This window comes from Elgaria multicarinata, chromosome 5, assembly GCF_023053635.1.
Source record: "Elgaria multicarinata webbii isolate HBS135686 ecotype San Diego chromosome 5, rElgMul1.1.pri, whole genome shotgun sequence".
Lineage (NCBI taxonomy): Eukaryota > Metazoa > Chordata > Lepidosauria > Squamata > Anguidae > Elgaria > Elgaria multicarinata.
Genome location: NC_086175.1, coordinates 56,928,431 through 56,942,092, shown reverse-complemented (window position 1 = coordinate 56,942,092; position 13,662 = coordinate 56,928,431). Strand labels below are relative to the sequence as shown.

The 13,662-nt window shown below is 39.9% G+C and overlaps 1 protein-coding gene across 2 annotated transcripts in view; it reads right to left on the bottom strand.

Moving 5' to 3' along the window:
• REPS2 (RALBP1 associated Eps domain containing 2) overlaps positions 1-13,235 on the bottom strand; it is an 84,590-nt gene extending 71,355 nt beyond the window's left edge. For both annotated transcript variants that reach the window (XM_063126418.1, XM_063126419.1), the window contains exon 1: positions 12,882-13,235. In XM_063126418.1, the coding sequence (XP_062982488.1) occupies positions 12,882-13,124 (243 nt within the window). In that variant the 5' untranslated portion in view covers positions 13,125-13,235. The remainder of the gene's footprint in view (positions 1-12,881) is intronic.
• Positions 13,236-13,662: the final 427 nt, after the last annotated feature.

Sequence of the window (13,662 nt, the reverse complement as noted above, 5' to 3'; positions counted from 1 at the left end):
GTCTCTAAAATGGTGGGAGAAAAGAAAGGTCCTTGTGTGGCAGGAAAAGATAACGTAGGTGCCAGGCAAACCTCTTTGGGGAGGTCATTGTCTAAGTGGGATGGCAGAATGGAAAAGGCACTCCCTCTTGTAGCTACGAGTCTAGCTTCCTTCAGTGGAGGCACCTGGAAGAGGGCTTCCGAAGATAACCTAAGGATCTGAGCAGGTACATATGAGAGGAGATGTCCCATTCGATACTCTGGCCCCAAGCCATTTAGGGCTAAAGCCAAATCTACACCAAGCAGGATATAGCACTATGAAAGCAGTATGTGTCATGGGCCCCAACAGTTGTCAGTGCACTTCAATACCACTATAAAGCAGTAGTGTGGCTCCTGCCTCTTACATACTGCTTTGAGCTTTCATACCTCTTTCATAGTGCTATATTCTGCTTGATGTAGATCTGGCCTAAATGATCTTTCATGGATCCTTTATAAAACAGTGACTCTGTTGATAAAAACTCAGGGAATTGCTGAAGAGGAAATATTGATTCAGGCAGCTCTGGCCCGGAAATGTCCTGTCTCAAAGGAAGGTCATCAGCCCAGCTGATACTTTTGTGAAGGAGTAGGAAGATGACTCAGCTAGGTTCCCAAGGAGTATGCTGAGCTTGGGGGAGGATAAAGCAAGCAGCTTGAGCCTGTCAGTTCTAGACACACAGTTCTGAAAGAATATGAAAGAGACATGGAAGCCATAAGCCCTCAGTGACCTCCTTTGCAAGGAAACCAAAACTAGGTAAAAATGCTTGAACACCTGAAATTCTCAGAGGATTGGGGCGTGAGGGCGAAGGTAACACTGGTGTAAAAAAACAGGATTATGTTTTCCTGGAAAAGGAACTGTGAGTGAGTGTGCCTCAGCTAGCATGTAGGAAGTAACAACAGTGCTCCTGGAACAGATGAAGCTCCTGTTCCGACAGCAAATGGAGGCATTAAGGCAGGACAGCCAGCAGCAAATGGAGCAACAAAGCCAGCAGCTTGAACGGCAACAGCTTTTTAACAATTGGGTTGAAATCCCTAAGGATTCAAACATGTTTGTGGCATCCAGTGTCTTGGCTTAGCTATGAGTCATATGAAAAAGTGCTTATATGTAAGTTCACAATGTTTCTCTCAGGGTTAAACTACATATTTTGTTAATTGTGTGAAAGCAGGTTTAAGACTGTAAGGAGGATAAATACTTTTCTTTCCCACTATGGTCCCAATAAAAATCTCCCCTCTCCAGCCTGAACCTATTTGCCCTAGGAATGAGATTTCAATAGCTGATTCCCATCAAATGCAAGATTCGATCCTGCCCCCCACCCCCATACACCTAGTGGCTATTTAAAGAAAAGAAAAGGCACATTTATTGCAATTATGTAACATGCAGTTTTGACTCTTTTTTCATTTCAAAATTACAGGTTCTTCCAGATAAGGTTTTTATGGTGCCATCGCACTGCCTCATTCACAGAACTTTATGTCTGACGGGGTCTAGATGTCATTGTCTCACTCATAATCCTCCTGTGTTTTCCCACAGATTTCCCCCCATCTTTTTTCTTACTGAAGAAAATCACTTAAGGAGAAAAAGACGGAATACCTGCACAGTGGTTTCTAACTAAGACCTCTCTGTCTGGAAGCACCCTATATCAAGGATTAGGAAACAATATTGGTTTAGCCCCTGGTATCAGTGTAACACTATGGCAGCAGCAGCAGAAGTTAAAAACACTCCTATGGTACTTGACGGAGAGTCCAGAATCACAGTTCCCTCACAACTAGTGTTTGCAGCCACAATATTCCAAACTACTTCTGTAGCTAAATCACAACACACCACCAATGCTACATAGTGACCCACTAGAGAACACACATTTCAGATACCAGGAAACGGCTAAGTTATTCATTCCTGCTCAATTAAAGCTTGTCTTGCTTACTTCTGAGTAGATATGAAGAGGATTGGCATTTCGGATGCTATTTGGAAGAACTGCTGAGTGATGCTGCTTACTTAGACATGTTGATAATGCTTACTTTTTGAGTAAACATGCAGAAGCCTTGTCCTGCTTACATCTGAGTAGGCTTAAAATAGGTAATCTTACCTTGTTCCTGCCTGCTTTGCCTTTGGTCACACCCACTTTATTTTTGGCCCTACCTAAAGATGGAATGTGTCCCCTGGTACCTTTTCCAGATTGGAAGTCAGCCCTTGGGCTGAAAAAAGTTCTCCAACCCTGGTCTAGAGAGATTGCATTGGGATGTGTCTTTAAAACATTTTCTGGGCCTGAAAACGCTTATAGTGACATGCAGAATATCAGATCAAAAATGAAATAATTTTGTTTATCCTTCATTGATCCATGAACCACTTCAGCCATTAAGAGACAATTAAGCTGTGGATGCCTTATAACAGTCCGTCAGGAAAGGATAATGATTACATTTTGGAATAAGAAGTAGAAGAGGAAATTGTAGGATTTTAAATACTCATACACCAACTTGGCTAACTTGGATTATGGCTTTTTTTTAAAAAAAATATTTCACAGTTCTAACTATGGAAAATGTGGCTCCCCCAGTCATGTCAAATTGTGATTTTGAGCTTAAACTTACTGGCTATTAAGGTTTTTCTCTGTCTTTCCCAGAGCAATATTGCATATAATATTCAATGCTTAAGCCCGACATTTTAAGTTTATTAAATGGACATTCCTCATGCTTATTGTATTATATTCATAACCACATGTACTATTTCTTTTTAATATTTCTATTTTGCACTGTAACAGGACTAAGTCATTAAACAACAAATAAAACAAAACACATTTAATAAAATGTTTATAAGCATCTTTGTTGATTAAAGTAGAGTAATTCACCTCAGATATTCCATGAATACATACAGATATTCCATGAACAGCAACTTAAACCAACAGAGCCCACATAATCCATAAGAATGCCTCACCTGAGCTTATATAAAATAGTATCCACATTTGTGGCCCACATTTACACAGTTTTCATACTTTTTATGCATACACACATATTGTAATTAAGATATACCCTATTAGTGGCTGCAGCTGTGTTTCAGTCCTTTAGTCAGTCGAGAATTCATGTTTAAATTTGTTGTTGTTTTTAAATTTAACTTTCTAGATCACACTGTTGCAAATATAGTTTTGAATATTGCAGCTATTTCCAACAGCTTTTTCAACATTGAAGATGCTGACCACCACCCATGAAGATGCTGACCACCCTACCAGTTGAAGACCAGTGGTCACAACCCAAAAGTGGGCCATGAGATTAGTCCAGATGGGTCACAAATTGTGAAAGTGGGTTGGAAGTTTGAGATGGGTCTTAGGTCTGAAACAGTTGAATACCACTGCTCTAACACACCTACTTCCATCTGTTTGTGGATAGCTCAACAGAAAATTGTAAACTGCCCAGAGAGCCTTGGCTATTGGGCAGTATAAAGATGTAATAAACAAAATAAATAAATAATAATAATTGATACAACAAACATATCACTCAAGAAACTCAAACTGTCAAGAATGCTATTGGACTTCGCAATGAACACTGATTTAAGGGAAATGTGAGTGCTTTGTGACAGAAAAAAAATGTAATTTGTCAGATTAGTTGAAAATATATTTCTATCTGGAGCGAAGACTTCAAAGCTGCAAAGCTAATTCCACCCTTTATATTCCTGTGTAGCTTATTTCATGATAAAAATGCATTTTAAATACTCTTGACATATGCATACTCAAGCTAAAAAGCCATGGATTAAAGAGGAAATTCAATCATCAAGATGTCACAGGATTTATCATTTTGCAACAGTATTGCACTACAAATAGAGTGGGCCCAGCCACCACCTAGTATAGAAAGGCATATAAAATATGGGGCTAGTTACACAACACTAGGGTTTTCATAAGCCGGTTATCTTTCCTCCTGAACAGCAGGCTCCCATTTCACATTAGAGTGTGCTTCGAGCTTCACCTCAGTTTCAAAAAAATAGTTTGCCATGATGCTCTACTTGGATCCTTGCTCCAGATCTTGCACTATCGATCAATACTAGTTGAGGGGATGGGATAAAACGTTGTTGCTGGGAGACGGTAAAGTTAAACAAGCCTACACAAAAGCACATGCCACCTGGGCAAGCAGAACTAGTTGAATGGTTCTTTAGAACAGGCCCTGGCTGCTGCTGCTGCTCTCTCCTTGCTACCCTTCCTTTTCCTTCTACTGTCATCTGTAAACATATACAGGTGTTATCATATGGGCACAAGTCAGCATTTTGTGCAGAAATGCTGCCTGGGATTGCATGGAGGCAATAGGTATATGTTCCAGCACTTCCACGTGGAACAGTGAACACTCGGTTGCTGCAATCTGCATGATTGCAACATCTCAAAAACAGGCCACTCACTTGGGCAAATGTGTCTATACCGGATGTGGAGGCATCCTTTTCATGGTGTTTGATATATGCCCTGACATATATGTCTATATAGGTCTATATATGTCTATGTGTCTTAGGCCTTAACTAGACCTAGGGTTTATCCCATCCCTGCCTGCTCCTGGGATCCCCTGTGTGTTATTTACATGAACAGGGATGACCCCGGGATGATCCCGGGATAAACCTTAGGTCTAGTTAAGGCCTTAAAGGCATTCACAATAAAACCAGACCTCATAAATGAACCCAGGAACAGATTTAAAACAAAAAAAGAGGGATTTTATTAACATTGATCTAACAAGATACTCTTCTATGCATAAAGAATAATTATTTCTTCTAAACATTGGAAAGTTACTCTAGTAGTTAATGCCTACAAATAACTATTAGTAGTTTTTTGTTTTTTTAAAAAGAACACTTTCTCTTTTTTCTGAAATTTGTTTTAAACATATGCTTATTCATTGCCAAGTAACACTGATATAAAATATATAATAAAATTATGAAAAAGCCCAATGATTATGAAAAAGCCCATATCACACATATCATATGTGATATGAAAAAGCCATATCACATATGATATGTGTGATATGTACACACAAATTAGATTTCCGTTAGAAGGAGAGATTGGCACAGCCAATTTTAAGAGAAATAACTGTCCCTGTGCAAAAGCCTCCGAATCTTTACATTGTATCTGATTTTTCATCTCTTATATAACTGTTTTAATGCTGACATGAGTGTTGGGACCAAACACCCATTTCAATTACAGTTAAGTATCAGGAACAAAAAAAACCTGACTTTTTCTTCTTAAAGCATCTTACTTTCATATAGCTTTTGAAATCTCTTCATATTATTTAGACTATTATACTAATGATAACAGCAATGTGTAGTTACAATAGTAACAAATCACCATAAAGATAAATTAACTCATTAATCATAGCAAAAGAAAAACATGTAGCTGTTGTCTGAGAGGATAAGGATATTCTTCATTCAAGACATGGAGTATGAATGAACATAGGAAGCTGCCTTACCTGAGGTCAGACAATTGGTTCGCCTTGCCCAGTATTGTCTATTCTGAAGGCCAGTGGCTCGCCCAAGGTTTCAGGCAAGGGTTTTTTCCAGCCCTGTTACTCGAAACCTCTTAAATGGAGATGCCTAGGGGTTGGAAGCTGGGACCTTTGCATGCAAAGCATGTGATCCACTACTGAGCCACGGCCCCTCCTTTGTTTGGCAAGATCACCAAATCAAAATAATTTCTTACATCTATCTATACATCACAATATTGTATAGAGCTCGTAATAAGGAAAATGCCAACAAACCAACAAACATCCTACTATAGCAATAATTATTTTTAGAATCTAGTAGCAACTTGCAACCTAAAATTACAGAGAAAATTTTCATGTTTTGTTCCCCATTATATTAAGATGTGGTAGTGTAGTGGCTAAATTGTTGAACTGGGAGTTGGGAGATCCGGGTTCTAGTCCCCACTTGGCCTTGGAAACCCACTGGGTGACTTTGGGCCAGTCACAGACTCTCAGCCCAACCTACCTCACAGGGTTGTTGTTGTGAGGATAAAATGGAGAGGATGAAGAGGATTATGTACTCCGCCTTGGGTTTCTTGGAGGAAAAAAGGTGGGATATAAATGCAATTAAAAAAAATGTATCTAAATTAGTTGTAGCTGTTTTAGTAAGATATACAAAATATACATATCCTTACCAGAATACATTAAGAACACTATGTAAATAAAATATCTGGTAAGAAGTGCGCATCCTTCTAAGGATGCATTCCTGGATCACAATATGATAGGAGCAGGTGCATCGCTTGCTTACAGCCGTTTAAAGCCAGTTTACACATGACTGGTCATCATCATCATCATCATCTGCAACAGCCACAGTGACCACCTGCTGAGCAGCAATTAATATATTTGGGATCAGCATTTCAATAAGCTTTAACAAACATAAGCCTGATAGCATCAAGTTTATGCAGGTAACAGACTTGTTCCACAGCTTTACAAAAAATCATAGTTCAGCTTTCTTGGAGAGGTTTTCTGTCAAATCAAATTATACAAAAAGCCAATCTAAAATATTATCTTGTCTTTTAATGAAACAAACACTTCAGAAGAAATTCTGAGACGTACACATCTTGGTAGATAGTAAAAAATATATATATTTTTGAGGGCAAAATTACTAACTTATATCAAGTACTAATTCACTTTTGCTTTTAGCATACAGATAGAATTTCTTCCAGCTTAAAAATGCTCTGTACTACCGTATTTCTTTGATTGTAAGACGCAATCAATTGTAAGACTCACACTAATTTCAGTACCACCAATAGAAAAAAAGCTTTGATTCGAAAAATAATAATTACATCCACGATTCTAAGACGCACCCCGTTTTTAGAGATGTTTATATGGGAAAAAAGTGCGTCGAAGAAAAAAGAATCGAAGAAATACGGTAGTTATGCTTTTCAATTTACAAGCTGTTAACTAATTGAAGAGTAAGATTAATCTGGTGTAAACATTAATGTGGTGTAAACATATTGTAAAGATTAGGACTTTTAATTCAATATTGCTTCTTCCATATTGGCTTAGGTTCAGGAACTGTTGTTAAGATTAAGATCACTTTCACAATGTTTTTTAAACCCATTTTGTGTCTTTCTCACACAGTTTATATTCATGTGTGGAAGAGAGAAATGCAGTGTCTGTATCATGTTTTTAAATTGATTGGCATTCAGGAAGGTACCTATTTAATCACATCTCACCCTTTCTGAATTGTGTCACCTGTGAACATATATAGTCTAAATGAAGCACATTCTGAGTCCCACACCCACCATTTTTTTTCATAGACTGTACACAGTTCGGAATGGCTTTTTTCATGTTTAGCTTGTCCTTGCTTTTGAAAAGTATCACTTTTTACAATAGCATATGAAGTTCCCTTTCTAAATTCCTCTCTTTTTCCCATGACTGTGCATATCTCCACTATCACCATTTTCTTCACTATCCCCTCACTCTTCTGGTTTGCAGTGAAACTGATCCTATTAGTAGGAAAGCCTTACAAATTTCATCAACTTTTTTTCCCCACCAGCAATGGTGCACACAGTAACACTTTTGCTTTTTAAAAGAAAAGCTGATCAGGCATCCATAACATTGACAAAACATTTGTCAATTTCACTGGAAACCAGAGAGGGATGGACAAGGAAATGGCAGAAACAAGCTAAAACAGGAAGATGGATTACACATTGTCAAACTCTTACAAACCACATATATGGTATCTCCATCATAGTAGCCATGCATTTAAGGGTACCATAACCTGTCTATGATGTCAAACCATTATGAGACCACCAGGCACAATGGCAAAGGCAATATGTCTTACTCTAGCTTCCCAAGGATCTCCTATACTGCAGAATTAAGGTAGGCCATTTAAAGACGTCAGTTTCAAACAGCTAAAGATTTGAATAAGATGCTAGGTGATAATAAGGAAATATTTTAATCGTGAAAACGTCAACTGGTATATTTATTTCAAAATAAACACACTATTTAATATTAGCTGGCAGTGTCTTCCTAAAATAGGTGTTTCTTTCCACTTCTGGCAGTGAACACTCATACAAAGCTGTCACTTCACACGTCTAGCACATTTTACAAGGAAAATATTTTCTATGGACAAAAACAAAATTGAGTTTTATTTTCCTTAGGCAAATAGCATCAATATACAGTTGCCCATGAGAGATTCTTTTTTTAAAAAATACTGGATTCCAACACCCTCCTCTACATTATGAATGTATTACTTCATTTTGAGACATTTTCATGTATAACTGAAAAAACTCCGCTCCTCTGATGCCATGCTTCTCGCCTGCCCTAGGACCTCCACTTCCCTTACTCGGCTTCGTCCTTTTTCTTCTGCTGCCCCTTACGCCTGGAACGCTCTTCCAGAACACTTGAGAACTACAAACTCAATCACTGCTTTTAAAACTCAGCTAAAAACTTTTCTTTTCCCTATAGCCTTCAAATATTGAGTTTGTTCTGACTCTATACTGTTAGCTTCTCCTTACCCGGTGCCTGTTTACACTTCCCTGTGCCTGTTTGCATTCTCCTTCCCTCTTTATTGTTTACTACAACTTATTAGATTGTAAGCCTATGCGGCAGGGTCTTGCTATTTACTGTGTTATCTGTACAGCACCATGTACATCGATGGTGCTATATAAATAAATAATAATAATAATAATAATAATAATAATAATAATAATAAAGAACATAAATTTGATGGCTGCATTGTGCTACATAGAAAAATATAATTTTTAAAAGCTTCTAAATCCTTATTAAATATATTTTTAAAAGACACTTAAAAACCTGGTCTATTGATGAGAAAGCCCAAGATGGTATCCCACTATGCTTTTATCCACTGCCAGCTCACACTCACTCTTCAAAAGCATCCAGCCAGGAGTGACTATTTTTTCAATTCAATTTCATAACGGTTCCCAGCAGTACCAATGTTCTGCTGTTCTGACTGTCTGAAGTGTTCCAGCCTTCAGGGCCAGTCTAACCTGCTAAAATCTTAGGACTTAGACTGAAATGACAATAAACTTCAGGGCTCATACTACTCCTGCGGTCTACATACCTATCCACACTACTAACAAAGGGTCATTACAACATAAGGGGACAGGAAGGGACTACATAGAGTTCTTTGCCACATGACCCAATTTTACTCATAGCTCAGTTTGTCATAAGTAACTGCTTGCTTAAAAATAAGACTTCTGTAGAATTAAGGGCAAGCAGTGTTCATTTTTGTAAGTGACACATACTAATGTAGATTTATGAAGAACTAGTGCAAAAGAAATTGTGTAGCTAGGTCTGCAAAGGAACAAAACATAAATTCTGTAGAGATAGCACTCAAGAAACAATGCAAACATTGCTATTGATATGTTCATAGATAACACCGATTCTGGCCCGCTTGCGTTGACTACCTATATGTTTCCGAGTCCAATTCAAGGTGCAGGTTTTAACCTATAAAGCCTTACACAGTTTGGGACCACAGTACCTGATGGAACACCTCTCCCGACATGAACCTACCCGTACACGGCACTCAACATCTAAGGTCCTCCTTCGAGTGCCTACTCCAAGGGAAGCTCGGAGGATGGCAACAAGGGAGAGGGCCTTTTCAGTGGTGGCCCCCCCAATTATGGAATGATCTCCCTGATGAGGCTTGCCTGGTGCCAACATTGTTATCTTTTCAGCACCAGGTCAAGACCTTTCTCTTCTCCCAGGCATTTAACAGCATTTAACAACATATGGTAAGTTTGTTTGTTTTTTAATGGATACTGTATTAATTTAATGTTGTTGTTTAAAATGTATACTGTATACTGTTGTTTTATATTTTTTGATGGTTTTAAATTTTGCATACTTTTTAATGTCCACTGTTTTTTAACTTTTGTAAACCGCCCAGAGAGCTTCAACTATGGGGCGGTATATGAATTTAAGAAAGAAAGAAAGAAAGAAAGAAAGAAAGAAAGAAAGAAAGAAAGCCTTTCTTTACACCATAAGCACAGGAAGCGATTCCCAACTAAATGAAATATGTATTTCCAGGCATGGGATGAAGTCCACTATTTACTATTCACTTGAACACATTGATTAGAGCTGTGTTGGGGAACATCTCATAAAACAAAACCACTCAGAAGTGTAATAAGTACTCATATTGATACAGCAGCAAGCAGTTAACTCCAGACAATTTCTATGGAATCAACATACAACTAGCTTCCCAACTTGAATTTCAAAAAAATTCTCTCTATTTGATATTCAGCAAGCGCTTTGAAGAGCATTACAAATTCTACGTTTTCCTCTACAATTTCATCTATTATTAGAAGCTATGTTATAGATGAATCCCATATAGTTCCATAGACAACCAAGAAAATAGTGACTAATAGCTGCTTATGTGCAATCAGTTTTACAATACAGCTTTATATACTAGAGTGGTCAACTATGTAGATCTGATTCAGAAGTATTATTCATAAATCTCAAAATATACCAGCCTTTTCCACCTGCCAAGATTTCTTTGTCCTAATCCATTAACAAAAATGAGGGAAGAAAACATATGACCATGTCTGGATCCACAAAGTTTGAATGCTGAAGCCAGCTGCTGGGGTAGAGAGGAGCAAGAATGAGAAATCTACAATACATTGATTGGCTTTGTGTACAATGTACCTTTTGGTTTCAATCCTGAACTTATCTGATCATGCATAAATCCAACTGAAATCAACAGAAGTTGCCTATGTATACCTGATACCAGGCTCTGTTATGGGTACTCTTTCATGTGTACTCCTCCTCTTTAGATCTTTGGGGTGGTGACAGTTGGGAATGGGGCAATGAGATGCTGCCTGGGCGCATTCCTTTCCCTCCTCTGACAGCTCCAGTCATTTTGAGGCCAAGAGGTCTCTAAGAGTGGAATAGCAACAGGTGTGCAGCTTTCCTCTATATTCAAAGTTCCCTGGATCAAAGCAAATAACTTAACCTCAAACCAAATGTAAAAACTCAATTCTACCTTGTAACCGGAATGGTATGCATGAATAATAGTTCTCTCATATCCCAAAGGGACTCAGTCTTGAATTCATCCCAAAACATTAGCTGATACCACAAATGTAAATCAACACACTAATAATTGTATATCTTCCACCAGTGATGAAATTATTAAATAACCTGAAGGTGAAACAGCACCTATTATTAGTGCAATATTTTTAAATGAACATTTAAAGTAGTGATGTTAGGCTCATGAGCTGAATGAGGCTTGCCAAAAAAAAAGCAGATCCAGAAATAATGTCTCTTACAAAAAAGCAGCAACAGCATTTCTGCAGCTGCTAGTGGAGGAGGTATATAGCAAACAATAACAAACAGTGTGTGCCTGTACAGCTGCAACAGTTACTATAGTTTTCATGTGTTTTCATCTCCCATTTTAGACTTCAGAGGAAATAAAGGAAATGGGATGATGAGACAGCATAAAGCTAAGGTTCCACAGCAATCTACAAATCCGGCTCCCAATGAGAAAAAATAGTTCCAGTACAATAGAAATACATTTATTTATTTTATTTATTTATTAACAATGTTTACATATTTCTTCTCATTTGGAACAAATCCAAAGTGGTTTACAAAAGAATAAAAACAAAACAAACCACACACATACACATACATCATAATGCTGGTACAAAGATAGCTCATGACTGGGGGAAAGCCAAAGCAAACAAATATGTTTTCAATAAACACCTAAAACACGCCAGCGTTGAGGCCTGACATACTTACCCAATAAACAGCATTCAAGATTGAAAAGTCCATGAACTGATATCTTCAAAAGTGTATAACCTGGGAGTGGAAGAGGAGTTGTAATGGGATCTGCACTAGAATAGTTGTATGGATTTAAATGAATTACGTCTTTCAAAGACTAAACCTGGAAGCTGGACTCATATTAATATGGGCAAAGGGAACCAGAGCCCCCTTTTAATAATAATAATAATAATAATAATAATAATTCAACGTACATGTGTGTTTGTGCGTAGCCCTTAGGATTAACTGCTGTTCTTATACAGTTATTCATATTGTTGATTATTAATTTGTTTTTTAAGATGGTTTTAAATATGGCTGGTTTTGTCTGTTTGCAGCCTTGAGTTAGCTCTCAGGTGAAAAGATAGGATATAAGCTTTTAAAACAAAACAAAATATTTAAGGTCGCAATCCTATGCATGTTTAAACAGAAAAAAAGTCCAGCTCTCAGCATTCCCCAAATAACCACGCTCGCTGGTCAATGCTGAGAGTTGTTTAAATGGGGGGGGGGGGAGTCCCATATGCATAGGATTGTGCCCTAAGTTGCTAGGAGTTCAATGCATATACTTTGACAAGCTTACAGCATTCAAACATATTTCTACAACTCTATGCTGAAAAGGTCTCCCCTTGCTTTGTAATATGGCAGGGATCAGAGTTTAAACACTATTCTCTGTACTCTCCTTTACCCATAAGGTAATATATATATATATAGAACTTGCTAATAAAAGGATGGGGAAACGGGAAAAGAGCATATACCGTTTTAGAGTAGAACAAAAACATTCTGCCTTTGCTTCAGCAACAAGTAAGTGTGTGTGTGTGTGTGTGTGTGTGTGTGTGTGTGTGTGTGTGTGTGTGTGTGTGTGTAACAGAGGGAAAAGATAAAAACTCAAGTTAAGAAAATGTTCTGAGTATTGAGCATTTCCCACTAGCAGAGGAACTCGGCAAACGAACCACTTTCAAATACAGGGAAGTCATAGGCAATCCCTCCCCGTTTTATTTGCTTCCTTAAGTGGCAGAGTTCAACCCTTTCTGGAGTGGTTTGATGCCCTCTGACCTGGAAAACATCACCCCCACATTGTCGCTGCGACGAAGGCATTCTGTACATGCCCAGCAACACTCTTGTGTCTCGCACCACCTTCTGAGCCTGACGGTGCTCTGGGGGTGTCGAGGGCTTATTTACCTGATGCAGCGTCTCCGCGGGGAGCTGCGACGCCCGGAACAACTCCGCCACTTTGCTCCCTCCAGCGGCGGGGGCTGGACCTGTCGCTCCCGCCTCGGGCGCAGCTTGGCCGCCGCCGCCGCCGCCGCCGCCACCACCGCAAAGCGAGAAGAGCTCGGAGTAGCACTGCCGCTCGTTCCCCGCCAGAAAGAGCGCAGCGGCTCCTACGGCTGCTGGCCCGGCGCCTGCTCCTGCCGGCTCCATTGCAGGGGGAGGAGGAAGAAGAGGACGAGGAAGGCGACGGCGGCGACTCTGAGGTGAGCGCAAAACTCCTCAGAAAGGCGGCGGCGGCGGCGGCGGCGCCGCTGCAGGAGGCAGCAATGAGGAAGGTGCAGCCCCTCCTCCTGCTGCTCCTCCTCAGTCCGGCTGCCGCTCGTTCCCCGCCTCCTCCCCAGTGCGGAACAGCGCTGCCTCTGCAGTGCTGCCCCTCAGGCGGCGGCGGCGGCGGCGGCGGCAAGAGAAGGCTTCTCGCGCGTTCCTCCTCTTCTCCGCTTTCCCCCCGCTTTCTGCGGCAGAAAGCTGAGAGCGGGAGGCGGCGGCGGCGGCGGCAGCAGCTAGAAGGGAACCCGCTTCTTCAGGCCACGTGCCCAGGCAGCGCTCCAGCCCCGCAGCCACCAAGCGCCTCCTTGTCCACCGCCACGCACCAGGCTCGAACAGCGGCAGGAGGCGGCCTCCTCCTCCTTCGTAGGAGCCCTGGCCTCGCTGCCAAGGGGGAAGCCTCAAGCTCGGTGAAAGGAGGCTA